Source organism: Pristiophorus japonicus, chromosome 2 (genome assembly GCF_044704955.1).
Source record: "Pristiophorus japonicus isolate sPriJap1 chromosome 2, sPriJap1.hap1, whole genome shotgun sequence".
In the NCBI taxonomy this organism is placed as follows: Eukaryota; Metazoa; Chordata; class Chondrichthyes; family Pristiophoridae; genus Pristiophorus; species Pristiophorus japonicus.
This window is the reverse complement of record NC_091978.1, coordinates 270,639,362-270,665,184: the sequence shown is the minus strand read 5'-3', so window position 1 is coordinate 270,665,184 and position 25,823 is coordinate 270,639,362. Positions and strand designations below refer to the sequence as shown.

Genomic DNA, 25,823 nt, shown 5'->3' with positions numbered 1-25,823 from the left:
GAGGGAGTTAGATATGGCCCTTGCGGCTAAAGGGATCAAGGGGTATGGAGAGAAAGCAGGAACGGAGTACTGAAGGAATGATCAGCCATGATCTTATTGAATGGCGGTGCAGGCTCGAAGGGCCGGATGGCCTACTCCTGCACCTATTTTCTGTGTTTCGATGTTTCTATGTCATGCACACGATCAATCCAATATAATTCATCATTTTAAGCAAAGCTTTCAAATCCCAGGACTAGGCGGGGGATGGGGTTAGCGGGGGTGGGGTGGGGGGGGTGGAGGAGAGTGGACACAAGATACAGGGTGCACTGCCAGGCGCAGTGTAACTAGCCCATGATGAAAAGGCGTCTGGGAAAATGTATTTAGTCAGGGTAATCGAGGCTGCTCTGGACAATTAATTATCACCCAGCTCAGCCTGTCAGCGTATCAGCACCACTGTGGAAAACAATCACTGCTTGTTCCATGGCACCAAGCTGGTTATTTGTCTGAACTGAGAATATTCAAAACAATAGCAGCCTTGCTGGCAGTCAGCAGAGCCCAGTACAAGTAATCTGGGAATTATGACCCAAAGAATCATTTATCTTCAACGTCAGTTTGTCAGCTAATGACAACACAGAGAACCATCACAGCTTCAATGCTCTTTCACTACTGAAATTGATTGGGCAAATTAAAAATCAACACAGTGCCTCCAGACCCTGAACAGTATACACAGTGCTCCTTATAATTATCAATCTTCACACTGCCATCAGCAACAAGCTATTCATTTTTTTTTAAAACAAGCTATTTTTGAGAATCCGGTGAAAAGATTTTATGAATTGCAGCTGATGATTTAAGAATATCTAGGAATTTATGTATTTAAAGATTTACAGTTATTTATTCACAGACTGAAAAATTGCAAAAGAAATGTTTTGCTCCTAAATGTTTGGTAAATCTAGCTACTGCGAACCCAAGCGTAGCAGAGTGTTGTCCAATGCATTAGGCATGTGGCTAATTGGGAATCCAGATGTAGCTAACTGCATCTCTGATTACTAAATAAAAAATGGGTAATGAGGTAGATTTTGACCTTGTGAAACAGTATAAACTGAGTGCTAGCGAGTCAGCGTCCTGTTTTACATCTCTTCGTGACTTCAATGGAAATAAAAATCGGGAGAGATATAACATGGGCTGCCAATTCACTATCACTCGTTTTACACGATCACACAAGTCAAAATCTATCCCATAGACACGAGCTTTGGGCATGTGATCTCGATATTCATATTTGCACAGTGAATGCATCTGTACATTATCATTTTTGTGTATTTGTTGATAAAATCGCGAGAAGAAAAGCAGAGTGTGCAAGAGTTTTTTGATTGTTGCGAGTCCTTTACTTCCATGGATGGTGATAGATATTTGTTAAGTAAATATAGACATCATGTACATTTACCTGTATTGTGTGTAAGGCATTTTCTATTAAAATGAATGCACATGGCTGAAACCGTGTCATCATAGCCACACCCGTGGCTGCTCAGAGATTTCTATTGGACAGCCCTGGCGTAGCACACTGTTAATGGGTTTCCAAATTTAGTCCTAACCTGCTATACATCTGAAGGCTGCACCCACTACCTGCTCTTGTTAACTTTTGTGTTTTTCCAAGAAATGTGTAGACTGTCGCAGTGGCATTATCACAACGATTGCTATCAGGCTTCCATATTTTTGAAATTATTGAAAATCATCTGACAGTTTCTTTCATTCCTTGTTAAAATGTTACTTCCCCTACAATTGCTCACTCCCACATGGACATTATTTTCTGGCTGAAACAGTGTGTAGGCAACCTGCTCTCAACTTTATGCTGCTGCATAAGTGATTGCTTAGGAGAGGTGTATAAGTCATCTGGTAACCTCTTTCTCCTTCCTGTGGAGAGAAGCCTGTCCTGAATGTTCTGTGCCTCCCCTGTCCAAAAGCACAGCCGATACTAGGGCATCACTCTGGGAAATATCACGGGCCCATGATTCCATGAGCTCTTTTAACTTAATAAAACAGGTAGGAATATTTCATAGAAATAACATTAATTTTCTTTGGACACTTGAAGTTGGTCAGAGCTGACTTGCAGCTTTGAACATTCTTGAGTAACATGGATTGACTCACTCGTGAAAGTGAAACCATCTTGAATAAATTACCTCACAGTCCCCTCTTGCTGCAGTTTTAAATCTCATCATTAAGCAGGTAGAGCGCACGTTGGGGCAAAGCGCTGGAATGCAGGATTGTGTCCAACATTCACCAAGTAACAGATCTCAGTCGTATCACCAAAGGCAGGATAGGAAAATCTGAAGAAGAGCTCACAGTGGGCTGCTGCCATTCTTCTTCTGGTGACTTATTAGAGGCAGCATTGGCAGAGTACTGTGACAGGTCACCTTCCTGCCCTCTCGGCCAGGGATGCAACATCTATTGCAGCTTTATAAAGCAGTGGACGTATATAGTCGACGTATTTACTGAGGCGTACGAAAGCATGGGCCTTATGCTAAACATCAGTAAGACAACATGGACCACTTCCCTTATCTCGGGAGCCTCCTATCAACAAGTGACGACAAGATCCAACACCGCCTCCAGTGCAGCAGTGCAGCCTTCGGCCGCCTGAGGAAAAAAGTATTTGTTATTGGTTAAAAATCTATCTATCTTTGACTTGAAAACATTTAATGAGCTAGCCTCAACTGCTTCCTTGGGCAGAGAATTCCACAGATTCACAACCCTCTGGGAGAAGAAATTCTTTCTCAATTCGGTTTTAAATTGGCTCCTCCGTATTTTGAGGCTGTGCCCCCTAGTTCTAGTCTCCCCTACCAGTGGAAACAACCTCTCTGCCTCTATCTTGTCTATCCCTTTCATGATTTTAAATGTTTCTAGAAGATCACCCCTCAAGTCACTGGAGAAATACCACCAACGATGTCTCCGCAAGATCCTACAAATCCCCTGGGAGGACAGACGTACCAACTTCTTGTCCAGGCCAACATCCCCAGCATTGAAGCACTGATCACAGTTGATCAGCTCCGCTGGGCAGGCCACATCGTTCGCATGCCAGACACGAGACTCCCAAAGCAAGCGCTCTACTCGGACTCCTTCACGGCAAAGGAGCCAAAGGTGGGCAGTGGAAACGTTACAAGGACACCCTCAAAGCCTCCCCGATAAAGTGCGACATCCCCACTGACACCTGGGTGTCCCTGGACAAAGACCGGCCTAAGTGGGGGAAGTGCATCCGGGAGGGCACTGAGCACCTCGAGTCTCGTTGTCGAGAGCATGTAGAAATCAAGCGCAGGCAGTGGAAAGAGTGTGCGGCAAACCAGTCCCACCCACCCCTTCCCTCAACGACTATTTGTCCCACCTGTGACAGCAACTGTGGTTCTCATATTGGATTGTACAGCCACCTAAGAACTCGTTAAGAGTGGAAGCAAGTCTTCCTCGATTCTGAGGGACTGCCTATGATGATGATGATGATACAGCAGTGGAACTGTGAGCCTGAGCAAGTTGTGTAGGAATATTAATGTTATCAGTAATAACATGTAATGTGAATAATATTGATTTACCTAGTTTTGTAGACAGTTTACTAATGGTCATACTTAACATATAACCTTTGTCTTGCAATGTATTCATTTATACACCAAAAGCAGATTGCTACAATATTTAAAACATTAATTAGGACAGGCAGGGCTCAAAGTTCAGTATATTTTAATAGATGCATTATTCCTGACTAGACTGAGAAAGTACCAATTGCTTCAGGGTTTCAGAACTAGTCAATGAACTTGAGATGTAGGTCACTCATACAGCTTGTGATCATTGCTATTTTTAGAATTTATAACCAAGTTCTATTCAGGGATTACCAAGCAACCACACTAAGGGCCCAAGTTTCCACATGATTTGCGCCTGATTTTTAGGAGCAACTGGTGGAGAACGGACTATCTTAGAAATCGCAATTCTCCACATTTTTTTTTCTGCAGTTCTAGTCAGGTAGAACAGTTCTACTTTGGAACAGAATTTTTTCTTCAAAAGGGGCGTGTCCGGCCACTGACGCCCGATTTGAAAGTTTCCACAGTGAAAACGTACTCCAAACTAAAGTAGAATGGAGCAAGTGAAGATTTTTGTAGAACTGAAAAAACCTGTTCTACACATTAAAAAATCAGGCGCAGGTTACAAATTAGGCGTCCAGAACAAGGTGGGGGGGGGAGGGAAGTCATTAAATTCTATAATAAATCTTTATTTATACTTATACAAATATTATACAAATAAATCCAACCTGAATAAACATTTATAATCAAAGAAAAGATTAAATAAACCATCTTCCTACCTGTGTGAAAGTGCTTCAGGCAGGCCTTTCGGGACCGAAGGCTGAACGGGTCGGCCCGAGACTTCGGGCAGGGCACGTCCCCAGCACCAGATTTACAGGTAGGTGGCGTTGGGTCGGGTCGGGTCGGGGAGGTTCGGTTCGGGTCGGGGGGAGGGAGAAAGAGGGGGGGAGGGGGAGAGAGGGGAGGGGGGGGGAGAGAGAGAGAGTGGGGGGGAGAGAGAGAGAGAGAGAGAGAGAGGGTGGGGGGGAGAGAGAGAGAGAGAGAGGGGGGGGGAGAGAGAGAGAGAGAGGGGGGGGGAAAAGAGGTCAGGTCGGATCCAGTCCGGGAGCGGGAGTCGGGTCGGGTCGGGTCCAGTGGGGGGGGGGTCGGGTCGGGGGGCGGGAGCGGGAACAGGTGCGCGGGTCAGGTCGGGTCCAGTCGGGGGGGCGGAGAGCAGGAACAGGAGCGCGGGTCGGGTCGGGTCCAGTCGGGGGGGCGGGAACAGGAGCACGGGTCGGGTCGGGTCCAGTTGGGGGGGCGGGGAGCGGGAACAGGAGCGCGGGTCGGGTCGGGTCCAGTCGGGGGGTCGGGTCCAGTCGGGGGAGCGGGGAGCGGGAACAGGAGCGCGGGTCGGGTCGGGTCGGGTCCAGTCGGGGAGGCGGGGAGCAGGAACAGGAGCGCGGGTCGGGTCGGGTTGGGTCCAGTCGGGGAGGCGGGGAGCAGGAACAGGAGCGCGGGTCGGGTCGCGTCCAGTCGGGGAGACGGGGAGCGGGAACAGGAGCGTGGGTCGGGTCGGGTCGGGTCCAGTCGGGGAGGCGGGGAGCGGGAACAGGAGCTCGGGTCGGGTCGGGTCCAGTCGGGGAGGCGGGGAGCGGGAACAGGAGCGCGGGTCGGGTCGGGTCGGGTCCAGTCGGGGGGCGGGAGCGGGAACAGGAGCGCGGGTCGGGTCGGGTCCAGTCGGGGAGGCGGGGAGCGGGAACAGGAGCGCGGGTCGGGTCGGGTCCAGTCGGGGAGGCGGGGAGCGGGAACAGGAGCGCGGGTCGGGTCGGGTCCAGTCGGGGGGGCGGGGAGCAGGAACAGGAGCGCGGGTCGGGTCGGGTCCAGTCGGGGAGTGGGAACAGGAGCGCGGGTCGGGTCGGGGCCAGTCGGGGGGGCGGGGAGCAGGAACAGGAGCGCGGGTCGGGTCGGGTCGGGTCCAGTCGGGGGGGCGGGGAGCGGGAACAGGAGCGCGGGTCGGGTCGGGTCCAGTCGGGGGGGGGGGGGGGGGGGGTGGGAGAGCGGGTGTCGGGTCTGGTCCGAAGGCGGCGGGGAGCGGGTGTCGGGTCTGGTCGGGGGGGGGGGGGAGCAGGAGCTGGCCGTGGAAGGAGCCTTATTCACGCAGCCCCAGTGAGACCATTCGGCCAGGGCTAGATGCTGCGTGCTTCGGACCCCTCCCACACAGTTCGGCGCCTGGAGCTACTGCACATGCGTGCCCACTATAGCGCGCATGTGCAGAGGTCCCGGCACTGTTTTCAGCGGAAGGACCTGGCTCCGCCCCCGTACAGCTCGTGCTGGCTGCGCCGAGGGCCAGAGGACCTGCAGGGAGGTGGAGAATACCGAGGATTTTTTTAGGCGCACTTTGTGGCGCGAAAAACGGGCGTCCAGGTCGGGACTGCGCCGTTCTTGGCGCGTGTGGAAACTTGGGCCCATAGTGCTTACTTGGTAGAGATCGGAGAAGAGAAGGGTCCAATGGATTAAGATAAATGGTAGGATCAGTCCTGAATGGTGAGCTTCTGATATTAGCCATACTATCATAGGAAGATGCTGATGGGACCCAGGCCCCTGCTTAATTGAGTGAAGTAGGGAAAAAAATCATGGCAAGGCACCCTGTCCTGGTCTCCTGTGCCTCTTCTTGGCTGGTTACAGAACTTTAGCAGATGTGTGAGCGCAGGAGAAAATGAGAATAGAATAAAGAAATAGTCCCGCAATAGTTCAGTTGGTAAAGCATCTTGTAATTGATAATACAGACAAAAAAGTTCCAGGTTCAATTTGCAGCCTGTGCTGAGTTAGCTGACTACAGCTAGGGAGCCACAGAGGCACTATAGTTGAGGAGGGGAAAATCAGCCAAGGTTTCTGGTACTGGTACTGACCACTATTAAATAGCACCTCCTGGAGAAAGCTGCACTTCTGTGGTGAGGATAGTTCTGGCTGAAATATGAAGCTCTGACAGTCTGCTGATTGTCCAGCTCATGCATAAAGAATGGTCACTTAGGTACTGGAGGGTGATCAGCATCTTTAGAACCCCTGCAGAACTAAATGCCTTCGAGAGAGGAGCAGAGAAAAAGAAAGTGAGAAAAGTGCCAGAAAAAAAAGTTGAAGGAAAAAACACACAAGGGATATATCGTGTGATTCTTCCTTTCTATTCTCAGTAATGTCACAAACCATTCCCTCCAACTGAGAATGTAACGAGGTCCAACAAAAAATATGAAATATTGATATCACAAATTGAATTGATCATGTATGTTGATCAGATGGAAATAGTTTCATCTATAGGAATTTTAAAAATAAATTCTATTTATTTTTACAGCTTTCGGTTTCTTATTGATGAGTAACAGGAACACAATGCCAATGTATTTTTTAAAAAGAATAATGTATACGGTCTAAAAAGACACATTTTTTAAATATCTTAATCTGGGATTTAAAAAATCCTCCTCTCTCTAACTTGTTCCTACTGAGTGCAAATCTTCTGTTTGAAAAAGAACTGTTCCCAATTGAGCACAAAGATGGCTGGTATGACAAATGAAAATGTCACACTGGTGTGATAAATGGGTGCACCTTTGAAGTCGGATTAATGCAGAATATTGAAGAGTTTAAGTGTTATCCTGCATCACATTATTAAGGGATCGAGAGCAAGTGAGGAATCCATTTTGTATTAAGCCCCAAGGCTAAAATGCCTACAGAACTTTGATGACAGTGGCAGTCTTCACAAAGGCCGTAAATAGCCTGATCAAGGTTAAACAACATATTGATTACAGTTAATTCTGAACTTTCTCACAAATTAATGCATGCTTAGAGACAAACATATCCATATTAGAGCCATAATTGGGTACATTTTAGGCTTTGCTTAAAACTTAAACACCAGCAGCTTCTGTTAGCCTCTGGAACCACGGATGACAGATGATAAGATAGCCTGGAACTTCTTGATAAAGACTGGTATGGGCTGATGTAGAGTGTATAACAGTGATGGAATGTATGTGAATATTATAGTTAGAAAGATTAACAAAGGACGAGAGTGAGAAGATGAAACAAAAGGAGAAGATCTAGAAAGTAGAGCTAAACGACTGTAACATAGATCTTCGACAATGCAACACTCCTTCAGTTCTGCACTGTGTCAGTCTAGATTATATGCTCAGTTCCTGTAGTGGAGCTTGTAACTCTCAACCTTCTGACTCTTTACTTGCACAATGGTCATCGACATACTATCAGTTACCTCAAGGGATTAAGATCATCTGTGAAACAGCCAACATCTGGCACTGTATCTCATTGTACCTCAAGTCCAATACTGCCAGCCAATCTCCTGACCGAGCCATTTGAATTAGTTCTGGTAGCATTAACTTTTTGAACTTTTCCTTCAAGGATAGAATTCAGGACACTTTGATCCAATATAAGGTCAAATCTTTCCAAACTTTCAGAAAAGTAAGTAACATGTACAAAGTAACAGGATCAAACCCAAAGATTTCTGGGTGGAAGTTAAGACAAGTTTGGCTGAAACCCCAAATAAGCCTTGTAGTAGGATTCTACTGACTTTTGATGAAGTTATGGCGGGTGATCAGGAAATTCTTGGTGATAGTAACTAAAGTAAGTCTTCTCCATATGTTTGCAATGTTGCTAATACATAATGGGCCTGAAACTCGGGTCGGAGGCTTCCTTCAGACGAATGCCTCCGATCCAAGAATTTTTTTCCAAAAGTACCTGGTGGTCCCGGAGGCGACTGTAAGTGTGGTGGGAGGCGGAGTCACGTGTGACTGGACAACCAATCACGGTACAGTATTCTCATTGCTAGCAATGAGAACTCCGTATCTCCAAGTTCTTATTGCTATCAATGAGAAAAAAAAACACATTAAACACAACGTTAAAAACATTTTTAAAATCATCTCACATAATTAAAATTAATTGAAATTAAAATTAATTAAACATTTTAGAAAAAAAAATTACCTTAGTGGACAGGGTTTTTAAACATAAAAACGTGTATTTTATTTATATGTTTTAAAACTCTTTCGCTGGTGCAAGAGTTTTAAGGACATTCGCTGGGCAAGAGATGGGCAAATATCCCAATCTCGCCCGCGCGAATGTTCTGGCTGCGGGGATGCATTCGATCTGTCGAACCAAAACTTGATAGGTCGGAAAATCCGGTTTTCAGCGCATGCACATTGCACGTTGAAAACCGGCTTTTGCGGGGCCTCGCTGGGTCCATACGTATTCCATACGGACCCGGCAAGGCTGGTATTTTAGCCCCAATGACTAGAGGAAATCTTCCATTCAGGTGTCATGTCGTTCCCCTCAGCACACAGAGGAATGTACAAAACTAAAGATTCCTTATGTAACTAATAATTCATCATATACATTGTAAATATAATACCTATTTGTAGAAAGGAGATTGGACGTCATTCCATAAGTGCTTTTCCCTGAAGTCTGGTTAGTGCTTAGTGCAGATTTAGCAAACAGCGAGAGATGAAAGAATCAAACTCATCCTCATTGTCAGAAGGCATGGGTATTTTTTGTTCTGCACATCTTCTGGTCCTGAAAGCTAATACAAACTGTTTTACACTCTGCCATCTTGCATTCCCCCATGTCTGTCTTTAGTTTTAGATCCGACATGTGGTCAGCATTGACAAATCTCTGCCTAGTCCACTGCCTGTTCTGGGAACTGCCGTTTTCCTTTAAAGCTGTGCTCGGGTGTAAAGCTTAACTCTAATATACAGTCATATTCTCAGCCATTGAAATCATCCACACAAATAACTACAGTCATCTCAGCTCATAAGCAGTCCATTAACTGCAACAGAGAATGTTTTCTTACTGACTGGAAAACTGCAAACACAGCCAGTAAATCTATACAAATGCAATTCTGTGGCTCATGCCTATTAAATCAGTCATCAAGAACTTTAAAATCAATCTTTTTTTTTTTAAGTGTAGCCACAGGAGAAAAAGATTTAGGGCCCGAAATTGGCAAAAGCTAAGTTCCACCCAAAGGACCGCTGAGAACTGACGGTACTTTGAGCAGAGGTTTCATGGAAAAATCTTGGAAAGATCACCTGCCGGCAAAAATGGGACTTACATGCCGATTCTGGGTGGTAATGGGCAGTAGCTCCCATTCTCGGCGGCAAATGCAATCCTTGGCAAAGTACCGCTGAGCATTGAGTCTGCCCAGGGAGGGGGAAACTGATAAAATAAAACATTTTCAATACATAAATAAAATACCCTAGAAATCCTTCAAGGGACCCCATCCACCTGAATCCCTGCAAAATAAAAGTGGACTATCCTTTTTTTGCAGGTTTTCATACTTACCGTTGAGGTTAGACCTGCCTCCACGCGGCGGCCTTTTCTCCTGCTGCAGCGGACCAAACTGGCAGCTCAGCGGGCGGGAGGACTCTTCTGCACGTTGCACGCCAGCGGACGTCAGCAGACAGTACCCAGCGGTCTTCCCTCCTTGCCGGCTCGGAGGGGAGACTGCCCAGAAACCAGGGAGACCGCCCAGAAAACTCAGCAGCAACAGACGGTAAGTCCACCAATTTCAGGCCCTTAATCTCGTAAAGAAATGTTTGCACAAATAGGAAGGACATCACTCCCTCTGACCCATGAGCATTGGCAGGGTCAGCGGCAGAGGTCCCAGGCAGGTGTATTGGAGCATGTGCCCCGGGGATTTTCAGCCTCAATGTTTCCCTGTGATAGCATCATGGGCCGGATTTTCAGTAGGTTTGCGACCGTGTTTTTGCCACGATTTGACCCTTCGCAGCAAAAACCCGGTCGCAAAGCCCAGGCGGGATCCTCGGGTACCTGTTTGCGACGGCGCTTTCAAGTACTGCCGGTGAGAGGTGCGTCAACGTGTAATGATGCGGATTGTGTTACTATCGTGCTTTTAGCACTCTCCGGAGCCATATGCCGTGCCCAGAATACCCACAGGTCAAACCTGTCGGTGCAGCCCTGCCAGCACCAATAAGTATGAAAACCTGCAAAAAAAGTAAGTTAAAGTTTTTATTTTTTAATTATTTTTCAGCAATTTACCAGCTAAGGGTTTTGTGAACACTTTTGGAATGTTTTTTTGCAATTTTTTTCCCCCCATCCCAAGGCCTCTATCGCAGCGCAAACGACCACAGACGAAAGTGTCGAAACTCGCGTTTTGCGCCGTGAATAATCGTGCAACGCCTTCTTTACCAAGACTTAAAGGCTAAAAATGGTCGCGCAACATAAACGTTAATTTTCACATATCGCTACCATTTCCGCCAAAAAACGTGAAAGCTGAAAATTCGGTCACGTCTTTTGCCATTCCCCAAATCTCTCTCTTATCAAAATCTTATCAATGAGCCATTCCCAATGTCTCAACTCTTTTACCACTTTTTCTCTGTGTTCACACTATTTCTATTTTATTTCCAGGTGTCTCTCCAGTCTGGCGGGAAGCTGCTAGTGGCTGGGCGGCGTATCTGCCCTTAAAGGGGAGGGTGCACTGCCGCGGCCGCCATTTTATTTAAGAGTCAGCCGACTCCGAAGTTGGCCCGACAGTGGCGGCCATGGGTTCGGCCGGGCTGCCAAGAAGCACCCCTATCTTGGGTACTGGCCAAAACCCTCCCTGGTGGCGCAGAGGGCCCAACTAAATTTTGTGCAGAGCTCACAGTTTAACTGAAGGGGAAGGACGTTGTGATGTGCTGCCACCCACCTTTCACCCCGCTCCCGACCGACTTCTGCCCCTCAGCCACCCCAACAAGAAATGTTTTTAAAGTCCCCAATTTCACTCCACTCTCCACCCCAATCGATGGGGCGGAGAATACTCATTTAATTCGGAAAGTGCGCCCCGTTTGGGGCGGAGGGCAATTTTGGCCCCATGATGTCATCTCAAAGTATACATAGAGGAAACTGAGTTTGAAAACATGGCTACGAAATCTGGACAATGGGGATTTAGATCTTGAATGTCATTCGATTTTGAAACCTCTCAAAGAAATAATGCAGATATTTATTTTTGCCATCTATTAACGAGAGGCAACACTTCGGAAAATTTCAGATCTCCATCTTCAGTGTATTCAATACAGGCAGAAGGGTTGCTGAGGGAACATTTGTTTCTTGGTATATGATGGGGAAATGACTACTTTCAGAAAATATTTAACACACTCTTTGATGCCCACATCAGCAACTAAAGTAACAGTGAAAACTCAATCGTTTACCTCACCTTCTGAGCAATGCCACCAAGAGGAATCACTTCATTAAGGTATAATAAACTGTTTGCTCCTGGGTCTACTTGTAGACGGAATGTCATTTGCAGACAAATCCTATCTACAGTAGTTCCCTCAACACTTAACAATATTTTATTTTCTCATTTGACATGACGAGATGTTGTGAGCTTTCTACCAATTTTAAATACTGCCCAAAGCTATACAGATAAGAATAATAGCATTTTATAAAAAAAACAGAATTTAGGGGATGTTCTTGTCCTGTTTGTGAGAGAAGACAGCACATACATAAAAGCCAGTTATGAAAATATTGTATATGCATCATGTACCCCGAGGGGCAACTTAAGAGCTTTGGTTACCGATTTTCCAGAAGCTGACATAGAGCAATGATAGAAAATACAGTACAACTAATTATTTTGCACCAATCTGCAAGATCAATGCAGCCATATGGTTAAGATGCCTTCCCACTGCCACATCCCTTCAGAGAAATAGAGCTACAATTTGTACTGTACGCCTTGTCAACAAGATGTCTTTTTTTGAATGAATGAATGTCTGAAATGGTGCTCTGCTGATTCACAAATGCAATTTAACAATATTCAAAATGCAGTTATTCATGATGTTCAGACTGAGACCTCAAAGCTGGGTCAAGTTGTCTTAAAGAACAAAAAAAATGTGGGGTTTATTTTTATAGAGCTGGTTTTTGTTTTGCTCTTCAAATTTTACACTGAAATTTAACCCTTCCATACAGGAATTGGAGTAGCAATTCTTTCAATACAGTCACACAAAGAATCTTATTACCTGTACCAGTTTTCTACTAATTACACAAGCTGGAACACACCACGGGAACCTGTGCAGGGTTGTCAAAGTTTCTGTATTAATGTTTTTAATGGTTTTAATGTTACCCTGTCAGTGGATCTCAATACAAAAGCCAGGTTTTGTGAATTTTAAAATAGATGCGTTGCTAAGTTTCTTATTATACCCGATTTTCTGTGTTACACAGTTATAAAACGAAAGAGAAACATTCTGACAAGGTACAAGGTCTGAGCTGGGTGTTGTCATGTCGACCAATGAGTAAATAAAAAGCTGAGGAATAGATACTGACATGCCTCTTGCAACATCATGAGCTTTCTGGTGATAGATTTCCATGTTACACCATGCAGAGTGCTTGCAAAGCATGGCAGTGACATCTAACAGCAACAAAACAAGCCACTTGCTCGGGATATCTGAAAAGCTGCATTGAATTATAGAATGATCGTGCTTGCTCTCTGCAAGAGCACTTCAGCTAGTCCCACTGCCCCACCCTTTCCCCGTAGCTCTGCAATTTTTTTCCTTCAGCTACTTATCCAATTCCCTATTGAAAGGCACAATTGAATCTGCCTCCACCACCCCCTCAGGCAGTGCATTCCAAATCATAACCAGTCACTGCATAAAAAAGTTTTCCTCATGTCGCCTTTGGTTCTTCTGCCAATCACCTTAAATCTGTGTCCTCTGGTTCTCGACCTTTCCACCAAGGAACAGTTTCTCTCTATCTACTCTGTCTAGACCCCTCATGATTTTGAACACCTCTAAGGAGAACAACCCCAGCTTCTCCAGTCTATCCACGTAACTGAAGTCCCTCATCCCTGGAACCATTCTTCTCTGCACCCTCTCTAAGGCCTTCACATCCTTCCTAAAGCATGGTGCCCAGAATTGGACACAATACTACAGTTGAGTCTGAACCAGTGTTTTATAAAAGTTCATCATAACTTCCTTACTTTTGTACTCTAAGCCTCTATTTATGAAGCCCAGTATCCTGTATGCATTTTTAACCATTTTCTCAACCTGCCCTGCCACCTTCAGCGATTTGTGCAAATATACCCCCAGGTCTCTCTGTTCATGCACTCACTTTAGAATTGTACCCTTTTGGTTTATATTGCCTGTCCTCGTTCTTCCGACCAAAACTTATCACTTTGCATTTTCTGCATTAAGTTTAATCTGCCATGTGTCTGTCCACTTCAGCCTTTCTATGTCATCTTGAAGTCTATCACTATCCTCCTCACTGTTCACTATACTTCCAAGTTTTGTGTCATATGCAAATTTTGAAATTGTACCCTGTACGTCCAAGTCTATTTCATTAATATACATCAAGAAAAGCAGTGGTCCTAATACTGACCCCTGGAGAACACCACTATGTACCTTCCTCCAGCCTGAAAAGCAACCGTTCACCACTACTCTCTGTTTCCTGTCACATCGATAATTTTGTATCCGTGCTGCCACTGTCCCTTTTATCCCATGGGCTCCAATTTTCCTGCAAGCCTATTATGAGGCACTTTATCAATAGGCTTTTGGACGTCCATGTACACCGCATTGCCCTCATCAATCCTCTCTGTTACCTCATCAAAAAACTCAATCAATTTAGTTAAACACAATTTGCCTTTAATAAATCTGTGCTAGCTTTCCTTAATTAATCCACACTTATCCAAGTGACTGTTAAATTTGTTCCAGATTATCATTTCTAAAAAGCTTCCCCACTACCGAGGTTAAACTGACTGGCCTGTAGTTGCCTGGTTTATCCTTACAGCATTTTTTGAACAAGTGTGTAACATTTACAATTCTCCATTATCTGGCATCGGGTGCGTCGAGGAGGCGGCCGAAAAAGTCCGGGGAGTCGGAGGTGTTATGTATTCAACTGTCATTGTAACCCATGTATAAGCTGACCTAAGTTGTACACCTTGCAAACACTGACCACAGGGGGCGAACTTGTGGGAGACACTCCTAACCTGGACTTTCCGGTATACAAGGAGAAGCTCCACCCACCGTCTGCCTCTTGAGGTCTTGGTAATGAAGGTAACTGGTCACTGAGTGACCTTCTCTCAAGTATGGGCCTCGTGTGCATTTATACTGTATACTAAGGACATATTAGGAGGCAGCGGGTGCGTTGAGGAGGTGGCCTATAAAAGTCCGGGGAGTCGGAGTGGGAGGCAGCGGGACTTCGAGCGGGTGCGAAGAGGAGGTGGCCTATAAAAGTCCGGGGAGTTGGAGGCAGCGGGACTTCGAGCGGGTGCGAAGAGGAGGTGGCCTATAAAAGTCCGGGGAGTTGGAGGCAGCGGGACTTCAAGTGGGTGCGTCGAGGAGGTGGCCTATAAAAGTCCGGGGAGTTGGAGGCAGCGGGACTTCAAGTGGGTGCGTCGAGGAGGTGGCCTATAAAAGTCCGGGGAGTTGGAGGCAGCGGGACTTCAAGTGGGTGCGAAGAGGAGGTGGCCTATAAAAGTCCGGGGAGTTGGAGGCAGCGGGACTTCAAGTGGGTGCGTCGAGGAGGTGGCCTATAAAAGTCCGGGGAGTCAGAGGCCAGCTGGTGCTGATGCAGCAGGGAGGCAAAAAAGTAGAAAGAAATCGAAAGGTGACGTCACAGCCAAGGGGGTAAGTGATTGGTAAGTAGTTTTTCTTTTTCTTTTCTAGATCAGTAAGTAACCTTTAGCATTGTTGTTGCCAAATTAAGTTAATCTAAGGGTTAAGTCATGGCCAGCTCGGACAAGTGTTATGCTCCTCCTGTACTATGTGGGAAGTCAGGGACGCTTCCGGTGTCCCTGACAACGACGTGTGCGGGAAGTGTATCCGCCTCCAGCTCCTGATGGACCGCATTGCGGCACTGGAGCTGCGGGTGGATTCACTCTGGAGCATCCACGATGCTGAGAATGACGTGAATAGTACGTTTATGAGTTGGTCTTACCGCAGGTAAAGTGTACACAGCCAGATAGGGGGTGGGTGACCAACAGGAAGAGCACTGGAAGGAAGGTAGTGCAGGGGTCCCCTGCGGTCATCTCCCTGCAAAACACATACACCGCTTTGGGTACTGTTGAGGGGGATGACTCATCGGTGGAGGGCAGCAGCAGCCAAGTTCATGGCACTGTGGCTGGCTCTGCTGCACAGGAGGGCAGGAAAAAGAGTGGGAGAGCTATAGTGATAGGGGATTCGATTGTAAGGGGAATAGATAGGTGTTTCTGCGGCCGCAACCGAGACTCCAGGATGGTATGTTACCTCCCTGGTGCAAGAGTCAAGGATGTCTCAGAGCGGGTGCAGGACATTCTGAAAAGGGAGGGTGAACAGTCAGTTGTTGTGGTGCATATAGGTACCAACGATATAGGTAAAAAACGGGATGAGGTCCTACGAGACGAATTTAGGAAGCTAGAGCTAAATTAAAAAGTAGGACTTCAAAAGTAGTAATCTCAGGATTGCTACCAGTGCCACGTGCTAATCAGAGTAGAAATCGCAGGATAGCTCAGATGAATACGTGGCTTGAGGAGTGGTGCAGGAGGGAGGGATTCAAATTCCTGGGACATTGGAACCGGTTCTGGGGGAGGTGGGACCAGTACAAACCGGATGGTGTGCACCTGGGCAGGACCGGAACCAATGTCCTCGGGGGAGTGTTTGCTAGTGCTGTTGGGGAGGAGTTAAACTAACATTGCAAGGGAATGGGAACCTATGCAGGGAGACAGAGGGAAATAAAAAGGAGGCAGAAGCAAAAGATAGAAAGGAGAATAGTAAAAGTGGAGGGCAGAGAAACCCAAGGCAAAAAACAAAAACAAAAAGGGCCACATTACAGCAAAATTCTCAAGGGGCAAAGTGTGTTAAAAAGAAAAGCCTGAAGACTCTGTGCCTCAATGCGAGGAGTATTCGGAATAAGGTGGACGAATTAACTGCGCAGATAGCAGTTAACGGATATGATGTAATTGGCATCACGGAGACATGGCTCCAGGATGACCAAGGCTGGGAACTCAACATCCAGGGGCATTCAACATTTAGGAAGTATAGACAGAGAGGAAAAGGAGGCGGGGTGGCGCTGCTGGTTAAAGAGGAAATTAATGCAACAGTAAGGAGGGACATTAGCCTGGATGATGTGGAATCGGTATGGGTGGAGCTGCGGAATACCAAAGGGCAAAAAACGCGAGTAGGAGTTGTGTACAGATCACCAAACATTAGTCGTGAGGTTGGGGACAGCATCAAACAAGAAATTAGGGATGTGTGCAAAAAAAGGTACAGCAGTTATCTACATATTGATTGGGCTAACCAAACTGGTAGCAATGCGGTGGAGGAGGATTTCCTGGAGTATATTAGGGATGATTTTCTAGACCAATATGTCAAGGAACCAACTAGAGAGCTGGCCATCCTAGACTGGGTGATGTGTAATGAGAAGGGGCTAATTAGCAATCTTGTTGTGCGAGGCCCCTTGAGGAAGAGTGACCATAATATGGTAGAATTCTTTATTAAGATGGAGAGTGACACAGTTAATTCGGAAACTAGGGTCCTGAACTTAAGGAAAGGTAACTTCGACGGTATGAGGCGTAAATTGGCTAGAATAGACTGGCAAAGGATACTTAAAGGGTTGACGGTGGATAAGCAATGGAAAACCTTTAAAGATCACATGGATGAACTTCAGCAATTGTACATCCCTGTCTAGAGTAAAAATAAAATGGGGAAGGTGGCTCAACCATGGCTAACAAGGGAAATTAAGGATAGTGTTAAAACCAAGGAAGAGGCATATAAATTGGCTAGAAAAAGCAACAAACCTGAGGACTGGGAGAAATTTTGAATTCAACAGAGGAGGACTAAGGGTTTAATTAAGAGGGGGAAAATAGAGTACGAGAGGAAGCTTGCAGGGAACATGAAAACTGACTGCAAAAGCTTCTATAAGTATGTGAAGAGAAAAAGATTAGTGAAGACAAATGTAGATCCCTTGCAGTCGGATTCAGGTGAATTTATAATGGGGAACAAAGAAATCGCAGACCAATTGAACAAATAATGTGGTTCTGTCTTCACTAAGGAAGACACAAATAACCTTCCGGAAATACTAGGGGACCGAGGGTCTAGCGAGAAGGAGGAACTGAAGGAAATCCTTATTAGTCAGGAAACTGTGTTAGGGAAATTGATGGGATTGAAGGCCGATAAATCCCCATGGCCTGATGGTCTGCATCCCAGAGTACTTAAGGAAGAGGCCCGAGAAATAGTGGATGCATTGGTGATCATTTTCCAACAGTCTATCGACTCGGATCAGTTCCTATGTAACACCACTTTTTAAAAAAGGAGGGAGAGAGAAAACGGGGAATTATAGACTGGTTAGCCTGACATCAGTAGTGGGGAAAATGTTGTATTCAATCATTAAGGATGAAATAGCAGCGCATTTGGAAAGCAGTGACAGGATCGGTCCAAGTCAGCATGGATTTATTAAAGGGAAATCATGCTTGACAAATCTTTTGGAATTTTTTGAGGATGTAATTAGCAGAGTGGACAAGGGAGAACCAGTGGATGTGGTGTATTTGGACTTTCAAAAGGCTTTTGACAAGGTCCTGCACAAGAGAATGGTGTGCAAAATCAAAGCACATGGTATTGGGGGTAATGTACTGATGTGGATAGAGAACTGGTTGGCAGACAGGAAGCAGAGAGTCGGGATAAACTGGTCCTTTTCAGAATGGCAGGGAGTGACTAGTGGAGTACAGCAGGGCTCAGTGCTGGGACCCCAGCTATTTACAATCTACATTAACGATTTAGATGAAGGAATTGAGTGTAATATCTCCAAATTTGCAGATGACACTAAACTGGGTGGCGGTGAGAGCTGTGAGGAGGACGCTAAGAGGCTGCAGGGTGACTTGGACAGGTTAGGTGAGTGGGCAAATGCATGGTAGATGCAGTATAATGTGGATAAGTGTGAGGTTATCCATTTTGGGGGCAAAATTACGAAGGCAGAATATTATCTGAATGGCGGCAGATTAGGAAAAGGGAAGGTGCAACGAGACCTGGGTGTCATGGTTCATCAGTCATTGAAAGTTGGCATGCAGGTACAGCAGGCGGTGAAGGCGGCAAATGGTATGTTGGCCTTCATAGCTAGAGGATTTGATTATAGGAGCAGGGAGATCTTACTGCAGTTGTACAGGGCCTTTGTGAGGCCTCACCTGGAATATTGTGTTCAGTTTTGGTCTCCTTAGCTGAGGAAGGACGTTCTTGCTATTGAGGGAGTGCAGCGAAGGTTCACCAGACTGATTTCAGGGATGGCTGGACTGACATATGAGGAGAGACTGGATCAACTGGGCCTGTATTCACTGGAGTTTAAAAGGATGTGAGGGGATCTCATAGGAACGTATAAGATTCTGACGGGACTGGACAGGTTAGATGCGGGAAGAATGTTCCCGACGTTGGGGAAGTCCAGAACCAAGGGACATAGTCTTAGGATAAGGGGTAGGCCATTTAGGACTGAGATGAGGAGAAACTTCTTCACTCAGAGTTGTTAACCTGTGGAATTCCCTGCCGCAGAGAATTGTTGATGCTAGTTCATTGGATATATTCAAAGGGAGTTAGATATGGCCCTTACGGCTAATGAGATCAAGGGTATGGAGAGAAAGCAGGAAAGAGGTACTGAGGGAATGTTCAGCCAGGATCTTATTGAATGGCAGTACAGGCTCAAAGGGCCGAATGGCCTACTCATGCACCTATTTTCTATGTTTCTATCCAAGGAGAATTGGAAGATTATAGCCAGAACCTCTGCAATTTCCACTTTTACTTTCTTCAGCATCCGCGGATGAATTCCAGCCGGTCCTGGAGACTTATCTACTTTAAGTACAGACAGCCTTTCTAGAAGCAGTTACAGCTTTGGAGAAAAATAAAGGACAAAACGGTTTTCAAAATGGCCACCACCACCCCACCCCCACGCCCCCTCCCGCCTCCATTTTCACACTTTAGTTTACTCGTACCTTTTTCTTGTTTGCAGGGCAAATGTAGAAATTGGTGATTATGTTGTTGGTGCCTGACTGTAGGTTTAGTTTTACATAGGTGGTTCCATAATCCGATGATCTGCCAACAAAACACAGGAAGCAATTAACAGTGATATTATTGTATGTGGACTTGTAAAACCTCTGCTACTGCAAATAAAGACATTGCCTGGAATGGGAATTTTACACAGTGAATGACCTTACTTCACCCCAGTTCAGCCAAGAACTAATGAATTATAGATCTGCAAAGACAAGGGAGATGGACCTGATTTTCTACCAGGGTGCTTACAAGTACTACTTACAAAATTAGCAATAACAACTTGCACCTCTAATATAGAAAATTGTTCCAAGGCGTTACACAAAGACGTGAGGAAAACAGACTGAGCCAAAGAAGGCGATATTAGGAGGGGCTTGGTCAAATGTGTGGGATTTAAGGAGGGTCTTAAAAGAGGCAAGGTAGCTGGAGAGGCAGGGAATGTAGGGAGGAAATTCCAAAGCATTGGGCCGAGACGTCTGAAAACATGGCCACTAATAGGGGTGACGGTGCACAGGAGGTCAGAGTCAGGGGAATGGAGCGGTCGGAGGGGAGGAGTTGTAAGGCTGGAAGAGGTTACAGAGATAGGGAGCGCCAAGGCCATTGAGGGATTTAAACACAAGGATGAGAATTTTAAATTTGAGTCATTGAGGTATCAATTTAATTAAGTGAGGACAGAGGGATGGATGAGACTTGATGTGGGACAGTATTTGGGCAACAGAGCTTCAGGTGAGCTGAAGTTTGCAGGGTAGAGGATAGGAGTCCAGCCATGAGAGCATTGGAGTAATTGATTCTGGAGGTGACAAATACACAAATGAATGGTAGATGGGCTGAGGTATCGGCCTTACGGAGGTGGAAGTTGCCAGTCTTTTTTGATGGAGAGATTAAGGGCTCGAAAACTCAGCTCCAAGTCAACAGGACGATGAGGGTGCGAACAGTCTGGTTCTGAGACAAAGGCTGGGAGTGGAATGCAGTTGGCAGTGAGGGTACAGAGTTTGTGGCAGGGGCTGAAGGAAATGGCTTATCGTCTTCCCAATGTTTAGCTGGAGAAAATTACCCTTCATCCAAGAATGGATGTGTGACAGCACATAGGCAGTGGATGGGTCAAGGGGTCAAGAGTTTTGTCCCTTTAATGTAACAGTTTTGGGAATTCCTGACATCAGTATTTCTTCTATCCAAGACCTTATTGAAGTGCTTGCAAATTAAATTGAAAAAGCATTGCTGAAATGAAAGAATTAACTTTTTTTTATATGGTGTTTTTCCTATCATCAAGAAGTCCCAAGGTAATTCACCGCCACTGGGAATAATTCTGACGAACAAGGTAGATAAATTTGCAAAAATGTCCATACTTTTCATTAACATTTCAATATATAATGCTCTATTGTAACCGCAACTTTCTGGCACTGTACAGGTACAAGGAAGGTTACAGGATGTTATATTCTGGGCCACAATAAACTCAAATCACAACTACTCGACTGCTGAACAAAAAGAGACATTTTGTGTGAAAAGCAAACTGTACAATGACCCAGATTTTTTTGGGAGCGGGGCATCTCGCGGCGAGCCCCGTTAGTTACACTTTTTTTCTCACCCTTCAGCTTGAAAAACCTTTGCCCTGCAAATTTCTGGAAGTGGGAGCTGATAACGTGACATGGTGAACAATGGGGCCAACAATCTATCTTCAATGAGATTTAAGGATTGAGAAAGAAACAGGAACAATGGAGAAGGAAATAGGGTGAATTAAAATCAATCAGTTACAGAAAGAGAAATAAAGACAGGACAAGAAAGATTGGATTAAGGTGGAGAAAAACAAGAAACAGAAAGGAAAAAATAATAATTTAAAAATTTAAAATAATCTCTAATAACAATTTACCACCTGTAGGAGTGAGATTGCACAGTTTAAATTATTGCCTTTCTGGGCCAGAGAGGTTGACTTGTATTGCACGAACATAACTCTCCTAATTAAAAAAGACTGACATTGTTCAGTAGCATCCCTAACTTTCTATGATGAGTTTATTGGGCAATCAATGCGCAAATGCAGCAACTTGATGAAACTCACAGGGAGGTTGAGGGTGAGCTGCCGTTTTCACGAAGCTAACAGTGGATTGTAGCAATTCACAATTTATGGGCTTCTCTTTGTTGTTGAACGATTTATATGTAAATAATGGCGAGTGTTATTAAACTCGCCATTATCGTGACAGCAAAATCTGCACCATTATATTACAGAACATTCCAAGAAGCTCACTCCTACTGTGTAACCTCCTGAAAAACTGGGACAAAGTGAAACTAAACACTGTTGTCAATAGCACCAATCTGACTGTAATCACATCGAGTTCCCAGGCAAAACTTAAGCCGCTTTTCTGGTGCTGGTATTTCAGTTTGGTTCCAGCAGGAATATCTCTAAGTTGGCTCCTGGTATTCAAGCTACTTATTATACCTGGCTCAGTTATTCTGGCAGCAGACTGATAAACTTTTTTTCATGGATATACAAGTCTGATGTTGGGCTCAGGGAGCCGAATTTAGCACTGTAAATACCGGATACAGTTTTTCCAGAATCTGAATTTAAAATCATGCCAGTTTAGAAACCATTTTAAACAGCCTGAGAAGTGTAGAATCATAGAAATTTACAGCATGGAAGGAGGCCATTTCGGCCCATCGTGTCCACGCCGGCTGACGAAGAGCTAGCCCGCTGAATCCCACTTTCCAGCTCTTGGTCCATAGCCCTGTAGGTTACGGTACTTTAAGTGCACATCCAGGTATTTTTAAAATGTGGTGAGGGTTTCTGCTCTACCACCCTTTCAGACAGTGAGTTCCAGACCCCCACCACCCTCTGGGTGAAGACAGTTCCCTCATATCTCCTCTAAACCTCCTCCCAATTACTTTAAATCTATGCCTCCTGGTTGTTGACCCCTCTGCCAAGGGAAACAGGTCCTTCCTATCCACTCTATCTTGGCCCCTCATAGTTTTATATACCTCAATCAGGTCCCCCCTTAGTATCCTCTATTCTAAAGAAAACAGACACAGCATCTCCAATCTTTTCTCATAACCAAAATTCTCCAGTCCAGGCAACATTCTTGTAAATCTCTGCACCCTTTCCAGTGCAATCACATCTTTCCTGTAATGTGGTGTCCAGAACTACACACAGTACTCCGGCTGCGGCCTAACTAGTGTTTTATACAGTTCAAGCATAACCTCCTTGTTCTTGTATTCCATGCCTCAACTAATAAAGGCAAATATTTCATATGCCTTCTTAACCACCTTATCTACCTGGCCTGCAACCTTCAGGGATCTGTGGATCTGCACTCCAAGGTCCCTTTGTTCCTCTGCACTTTTCAGTGTCATACCATTTAATGTGTATTCCCTTGCCTTGTTAGACCCTCCCCCCAAATGCATTACCTCACACTCATCTGGATTAAATTCCATTTGCCACTGTTCTGCCCACCTGATCAGTACATTGATATCTTCCTGCAGTCCGCAGCTTTCTCCTTCATTATCAACCACACAGCCTATTTTAGTGTCATCAGCACTTAATCATACCCCCAACATTTAAGTCCAAGTCATTGATATATACCACCAAAAGCAAAGGACCCAGCACTGAGCCCTGCGGAACCCCACTGGATACAGCCTTCCAGTCAAAAAACACCTATCAACCATTACCTTTTGCTTCCTGTCTCCGAGCAAATTTTGGATCCAACTTGCCACTTTGCCCTGGATCCCATGGACTATTACTTTTATGAATAGTCTGCCATGTGGGACCTTATCAAAAGCATTGCTAAAATCCATATACACTACATCATACACACTCCCCTCATCAACCTTCCTGGTTACCGCCTCGAAAAATTCCATCAAGTTAGTCAGACACCAAATGGTGAAAGCTTTGGAAATGTCGATGTACAAAAGGACCTGGGTGTCCTTGTACACCAGTCATTGAAAGCAAACATGCAGGTGCAGCAAGCAGTTAGGAAGGCAAATGGTATGTTGGCCTTTATTGCAAGAGGATTTAAGTACAGGAGCAAGGATGTCTTACTACAGTTTTACAGGGCCTTGGTGAGACTACACCTGGAGTATTGTGTGCAGTTTTGGTCTCCTTACCCAAGAAAGAATATACTTGCCATTGAGGGAGTGCAGCGAAGGTTCACCAGACTGATTCCTGGAATGGTAGGACTGTCTTACAGGGCGAGATTGGGTCGACTAGAGTTTAGAAGAATGTATTCACTAGAGTTTAGAAGAATGAGAGGGGATCTCATTGAAACGTATAAAATTCTGATGGGGTTGGACATACTGGATGTGGGGAGGATGCTTCCCCTGGCTGGGAAATCTAGAACATGAGGTCACAGTCTCACGATACGGGGTAGGAAATTTAAGACTGAGATGAGGAGAAATTTCTTCACTCAGAGGGTGGTGAACCTGTGGAATTCTCTACCACAGAAGGCTGTGGAGAGCAAGTCACTGAATATATTTAAGAAAGCAATAGATAGATTTCTAGACACAAAAGGCATCAAGGCATATGGGGAGAAAGCGGGAATATGCGGTTGAGATAGAGGATCAGCCATGATCATATTGAATGGCGGTGCAGGCTCGAAGGGCCAAATGGCCTACTACTGCTCCTATTTTCTATGTTTCTATGGCCCCAAGTTTCCACACGCGGCGAAAAAGGCGCACCTCAGAGCTGGGCGCCTGTTTCTCGCGCCGAAAACGGCGCCGGAAAAAAAGTGCGGTATTCTCGAGCTCCTTGGAGGTCGATGTCTGCTTGGCGCGGCGCACAGGGGGCGGGGCCTGCCACTCGCGCCAATTTTGTAAGTAGGAGGGGGCGGGTACAATTGAAATGAGGCTTCTTGGTGCCGGCAACCCTGTGCATGCGCGTTGGAGCGTTCGCGCAGTCTGAAGTAAACATTGGCACTCGGCCATTTTTAAAAGTGCTGCAGAAAAAGTGAAGATTTGTTTCTTGGACCCCTGCAAAGGCTTGTGTTTTAATTTTCTTGATATTTCTGTGTGTGAGGGAGTGCTTTTAGCAGCACTGCTGAATAAATCACCTGCTGAAATCAGTGAGTTCAGCTTTTCACTGCTAAACTTGCAGAACCGGTGCCTGCAAATTAAGGACTGTGTGTTTGGAGAAATAAAAGTGCCAATTCAACTTTGCAATGGATCAACTTCCACCAAGAACAAAGAATTTCTTGCATGCGGAAGCAAACCATTGCATATGTGGTGCACCCATTCTGCAAATTTAAATATAAAGATGTCGATGTGGCTGCCTCTCCCTGTCCAAATGGCCTCAGTCAGTCCCCCTCACAACTCGAAGGCTGCTGCTGTTCTTTCTTCGGCTCCCGACCAGCCACTGACGCCGCTGCAATCCCATGGCCGAATGGCCTCACGTTCGCTCCTGATTCTTCGGCTGCCTTCGAGCCACTGACGCCACCCCATAAGCATGGCCGAACGGCCTAAAGAATTTTAAATCTGCAGCTGCTTGTTCCTGTGTTCATTCTTCGGCTCCTGGCCAGCCACTGACGCCGCTGCAATCACATGGCCGAATGGCCTCAAGTTCGTCCGGGTGCTGCACCTTCACGGGGAATGAAGGCCTGCCTCAAGCACCGCAGCTCAGCTCGAAGGCTGCTTGCTGCCGCTGCCGTTGAGACACTGACGCCACACCGCTGCCTGAAAGGCCTGCCTGAAGCACTTTCACACAGGTAGGAACATGGTTTATTTAATCTTTTCTTTGCTTATAAATTTTTATTCAGGTTGGATTTATTTGTATAACATTTGTATAAGTATAACTAAGGATTGATTGTAGAATTTAATGACTTCCCTTCACCCCCCCTCCCCCACCTCGTTCCCGATGCCTAATTTGTAACCTGCGCCTGATTTTTTAAAGTGTAGACAAGGTTTTTTCAAGCGTACAAAAATCTTCACTTACTCCATTCTAAGTTAGTTTGGAGTACGTTTTCACTGTGGAAACTTTGAAATCAGGCGTCAGTGGCCGGACATGCTCCCTTTTGAAAAAGAAATTCTGTTCCAAAGTGAAACTGTTCTACCTGACTAGAACTGCAGAAAACTAAATGTGGAGAATTCCGATTTCAAAGATACTCCGTTCTACACCAGTTGCTCCTAAAAATCAGGAGCAAATCATGTGGAAACTTGGGACCCAAGTTTCTATGACACGACCTTCCCGTGGCAAATCCATGCTGACTGTCCTTGATTAATCCATGTCTTTCCAAATGAAGATTTATCCTGTCCCTCAGGATTTTTTCCAATGATTTTCCCACCACCAACTGACTGGCCTGTAATTACTTGGTCTATCCCTTTCTCTCTTTTTTTAAATAAAGGTACAACATTAGCAGTCCTCCAGTAC

General features: G+C 45.5%; 1 protein-coding gene across 3 annotated transcripts in view; it reads right to left on the bottom strand.

The window, feature by feature from the left end:
- The window catches only part of sorcs2 (sortilin-related VPS10 domain containing receptor 2), a 963,539-nt gene that overhangs the window by 574,511 nt on the left and 363,205 nt on the right, over positions 1–25,823 (bottom strand). For all 3 annotated transcript variants that reach the window (XM_070871372.1, XM_070871374.1, XM_070871375.1), the window contains exon 3: positions 19,429–19,528. In XM_070871372.1, coding sequence (XP_070727473.1) covers positions 19,429–19,528 — 100 coding nt within the window. The remainder of the gene's footprint in view (positions 1–19,428; positions 19,529–25,823) is intronic.